The following is a 4,698-nucleotide window of genomic DNA, read 5'->3' on the forward strand; positions in this document are numbered from 1 at the left end:
ATACAACCATAAACTTTAAAATTCTATAAATAAAAATAGGTCAAACTTCTTTCATTTGTTTTGTACGTAATTAAATCTTACATGAAAATAGACATCCCGGTTGAATGTTGCCGCCATTGGGATAAAAATCCAGATGGCCCAAGGGTCTTAGATATCCAAACCCTACAATTAAATAACACCATGATTATTGTATAATTATCTTATTACTATATTCAGTTTTTTTCTTCTTATCTACATTATTACTTTTACTTCAATTTCTTCAAATCGCTCAAGAAAGATATGTATAATTATGTACTGGTCCGGTGAACAAACTAATACATGTACTATCTTTTTGTGAACAACTAATATATAAAGCAAAATTAATTCTCATCGTTTACATTTATTTTAACAGTATTTTTAAGCCGCAATAGTAATACTGCAAGTACAAGCACGTAGCACCCCCCCCCCCCACACTTTTATGTACCATATAAAGAAATCAAATTGAAAATAATGAAGAAAAAAAGTTGAATTGAAGTCAAAAGTACATTCCCCCCTCCCATATTGAATATGTTAACCTCTTCAAAAAACTTTAGATATACAGAAACAGATGGTTATTGCAGCTATAGTTCAGTAATCGTTCGTTTACACGTGTTTCTGTACATTTCCTAGATACATGTTACATGTATGAGCCAATGCTCTCTCTCTCTCTCTCTCTCTCTCTCTCTCTCTCTCTCTCTCTCTCTCTCTCTCTCTCTCTCTCACACACACACACACACACACACACACACACACACACACACACACACACACACAAATGCAAAAATATTTAAAATAAACCAAACCATCTCCATCTGTATGAATCACATCCACCAAATGAGCATCGGTCTTGGCTAATCTCGCGTTATCCTTTTGATACTTGAAAAAAGGACCAGCAGGATCTAAACCTTTAAAAAAAAAAATGGGTATAGTCATAGTAACAACGATTAGAGCCAGAGAAATTTAAAGAATAGCAATAGAATAATTAAAAATCATAATAATTGTCAATTTAGAAATAATACCCGTTATTCTTTGATATCTTGTTTTCTTGTGTGATTTCCCCGCAAAACCTGCTACATGGGCCCCAAGACTATGTCCTATAATGTGAATGTAGGTTTCGGTGGCTCCTTGATGATGTTCTAAATTCACCACCATTAGCGCCAGAAGGGCCCCTACTACTTCGGTGTTTGCTGCGGCCTGATGATAGCGTAATAAGTACTTTGCACCTTTCTTCCAATCGACGACAATGACGTTCGCATCAGTCTAGTTGTAAATAAAAGTTTGAATCAGATTGGATGCTAACATTATTTTGCAATACTCAGCCATGAACCTTAGTGCATTGTATTGAGAAGGTGTAATTAATTTAAACATTGAATAAATTCAATAGGATTGGACAACAGGCATAGCCTACGTAAGGTGTACCACTGGCGTCGGAAGCAAATTGAAAGTGGGGGGGGGGGGGGGGGGCTAAACTGATCCTCAGAAGTATTGATAGAACTAGAGGCCCATGGGCCATATCGCTCACCTGAGGAACAATAGGTATGATATAATCAGCTTAATGGAGTCATAATACAAACTATCTGGACAATGCACAATACATGTAGATCCTGTATAAATAAAATCCATTTTTCCCCTGGATATTCTTATGTTTATAATCATTAGTCCCTTTTCTAACAGGATGATTTTATAGTCATATCATATGTTGAGTATTGCAGTTCTCAAAAAGATCCTTAACAATAGTTTATATATGGGATTTAAACGTACATCAAACTCTAAACCTTTTCGTGAGGCCAAAGAATTATCCCGGGGCCAAAGTCTTAACAATTATAAAGAATCATCTGGCTGATTAGTTTCTGAGAAGAAGATTTTTAAAGATTTACCCTATATATTCCTTTGTTAAACTTTGACCCCCCCCCCCATTGTGGCCCCACCCTATCCCTGGGGGTCATGATTTTCACAACTTTGAATCTACACTACCTGAGGATGCTTTCACACAAGTTTCAGCTTTCCTGGCTGATTAGTTTCTGAGAAGAAGATTTTTAAAGATTTACTATACATGTATATATTCCTATGTAAAAATTCGATCCCCAATTGTGGCCCCACCCTACCCCGGGGTCATGATTTCACAACTATGAATTTACACTACCTGAGGATGCTTTCACACAAGTGTCAGCTTTCCTGGTCTTATGGTTCATAAGAAGAAGATTTTTGAAAATTTCTCGAAAATTTTCATAAATTCCTAATTATCTCCCTTTGCAAAGGCCGTGGTCCTTAATTTTCACAACTTTGAATCCCCTCAGGCTAAGAATGCTTTGTGCCAAGTTTGGTTGAAATTGGCCCAGTGGTTCTTGAGAAGATGTTGAAAAAGTGAAAAGTTTACAGACGGACAGAAAGACAGACGGACAGGCAGACGGACGACAGACAAAATGTGATCAGAATAGCTCACTTGAGCTTACAGCTCAGGTGAGCTAAAAAAAACCTTATCCCCAAAATCATGAAAATCCTAATCTGTGGGGGAGGTGGGAGGAATCCTATACTTCCAAAACAAAAAATCTTTTTCCCCCCATAATTTGTCGACTACTCTAAATTGAAGATAGATCTTATGACTAATTTGTCGACTACTCTAAATTGAATATAGATCTTATGACTAATTTGTAGACCACTAGAAATTTAAGTTATACTAATGGCTTATTTGTCGACCAATAAAAATTTCAGGTAGATCTTATGACTAATTTGTCTACCAATAGAAATTTAAAGTACATGTAGATCTTACGATTAATTTGTCGACCACTAGGCTGAAGGTAGATCTAATGACCAATTTTCGACCATTAGAAATTTAAGGTAGATCTTATGACTACTAGTAAGTTGTTGACCATCCAGCCTTTTTAAACCGTTAGTTTTTAATAGGAATATATTTTGAAAAAGTACAAAGATTTTTTTAGTCCTTTTTTTCTATGTAATTATGTGGAAATGTTTCTTTACAAAACAAACAGAATTCGTGTCTCATGATTCGTTATCGATAAGAATGTTAATTCATGAATGAAAGGTGTATGTCCTATTATCCAAAATTCCCAATTAAGGAATGTTGCATATTGAGAATATATTTACATCTACCAAGTAATATTAACTCTATTTCGTACGGAAACTTATAAGGGGGGGGGGGATATACCTATAGTTCGAGTAAACAAATTCTTACCTACCAAATTTTCTTTTTTCCCAAAAATAACGAAATTCCTAATCCATTGGGGGGGGGGGGGGGGGGGGCTAGTATGCCTTTGACTCCATATTCTCAATCTTTCAAACGTACATTACCGAACAATTATATTTCCTGCGAAAAAAAGTGTGTGTGTGTGTGTGTGGGGGGGGGGGGGGGGGCTGAACCCTCTATTCTGCTATGTGCCTAATGGTTAGGTCTTACTTAGAAAAAAAGGGGGGCTAAGCCTATCCCCCGGGGTTCCGACGCCTATGTGTACCATGAAACAGGTTAACTACATGAGAGAATGAAACAGATAGTATAAGTACCTTATTCAAAAGGCTTGACGTCATTTCTTTCACCCATTCTGCGTCACCACTAGAGCGAAACCCGTGAACTATTATGAAAGTTCTCTTAGAATGATTGAAAGACGACAGAGAAGACACATCTGTAAACCTTAGAGCAATATCCGTTTGATCTCTGGTGTGAAGGAAGAATTTTGGATCCACTTCTTCTGGGGTATCTGGAAGAACCCTACTCAGGAGATGGAATGCAAGTACAGAAAAGTAACATAGCGGAACAGCGACCGGCAAGTGCATGCAGACGAGGAATATTTCTGAAATAAAATAATGGCATTGAATCGATTTAATAAGATACCTACTTGTTATAAAGAGATACCCAGTCGTCATAACGAGATGATTACATGAATTTCATTAATATGAGTTCGATAATATTTATAAATGTGCTTGAAAAATGAACCTTTACTTCGTACTGCAGAACTCAGGTTGGTAAAAAATATTCTTATTTTTCTATATTTTCAATAAATTGATTGACAATGCGTATGCCCATACGTGTGTACATGTATGTAGCCCCTTGTTGTAAACGGGACAAACTTTTGTAACTTAAATTTGAAATTTTACAACTATATTCCGCTAAAACATAAGGGTAAAGATTATTTAAAAGTGTAATATAAAATAAATGTTATAGAAAATTGCATAAATCGATGAACATGCATGTAATCTTTGACAGAAAAGAACAGCTGAATATTTACATATATAAATCTATAATTTTTCTTCATTTTCTATATCTAAATATTCATTAAAACCCCGTTTAAATATACTTTTGTATGTACTCCGGTAATTAATAATTTTATATTTTATAGACAAAACCTACTAAAACTATGTGACGAAAGCGATGAAGCGAGAGTTTTTATTAGAATGTATTCTAGATCCAAACTCAGCCCAACGGTTACATACCATATACTGTCAATATAAGTATAAGCAAGACGCATAACCTTACCTCCGGTGGCGATCAAAAAAGCATAGCTCTGCCATTTACGCTCTGATTGAGCGATGTCCAAAATTTGTAATCTATCTTTTTTCAAAGCATCAATAATGTCTCCATCAAAAGATTTCAAAAACGTTTCGTTATATTCACTTTCTTTTGTTATTTCTAGGTGATGCTGGTTTGGGGCCCTCTTCAAACGTGTC

The 4,698-nt window shown here is 35.7% G+C and overlaps 1 protein-coding gene across 1 annotated transcript; it reads right to left on the reverse strand.

Annotated features, from left to right (window-relative positions):
- Positions 1 to 41: 41 nt before the first annotated feature.
- LOC128170180 (lipase member H-A-like) lies at positions 42 to 4,691 on the reverse strand. Its single transcript, XM_052836116.1, has 5 exons — positions 4,508 to 4,691; positions 3,538 to 3,824; positions 1,038 to 1,278; positions 822 to 923; positions 42 to 162 (listed from the first exon to the last, which is right to left on the reverse strand). The coding sequence occupies exons 2-5, from the start codon at positions 3,805 to 3,807 to the stop codon at positions 71 to 73; spliced, it is 705 nt and encodes a 234-aa protein (XP_052692076.1). The 5' UTR covers positions 3,808 to 3,824; positions 4,508 to 4,691; the 3' UTR covers positions 42 to 70.
- Positions 4,692 to 4,698: the final 7 nt, after the last annotated feature.

The sequence above is a fragment of the Crassostrea angulata genome, unplaced genomic scaffold (genome assembly GCF_025612915.1).
Source record: "Crassostrea angulata isolate pt1a10 unplaced genomic scaffold, ASM2561291v2 HiC_scaffold_386, whole genome shotgun sequence".
NCBI lineage: Eukaryota > Metazoa > Mollusca > Bivalvia > Ostreida > Ostreidae > Magallana > Magallana angulata.

What these genes read in the sequence shown, in the direction of transcription:
- LOC128170180 (XM_052836116.1), bottom strand. Translation starts at nt 3,807, where the DNA reads ATGCACTTGCCGGTCGCTGTTCCGCTATGTTACTTTTCTGTACTTGCA. An exon ending in CGTCAAGCCTTTTGAATAAG is followed by an intron (nt 1,279 to 3,537) that starts GTACTTATACTA and finishes ATTTACAACTAG; the next exon opens with ACTGATGCGAACGTCATTGT. An exon ending in GATTCATACAGATGGAGATG is followed by an intron (nt 163 to 821) that starts GTTTGGTTTATT and finishes ATTTAATTGTAG; the next exon opens with GGTTTGGATATCTAAGACCC.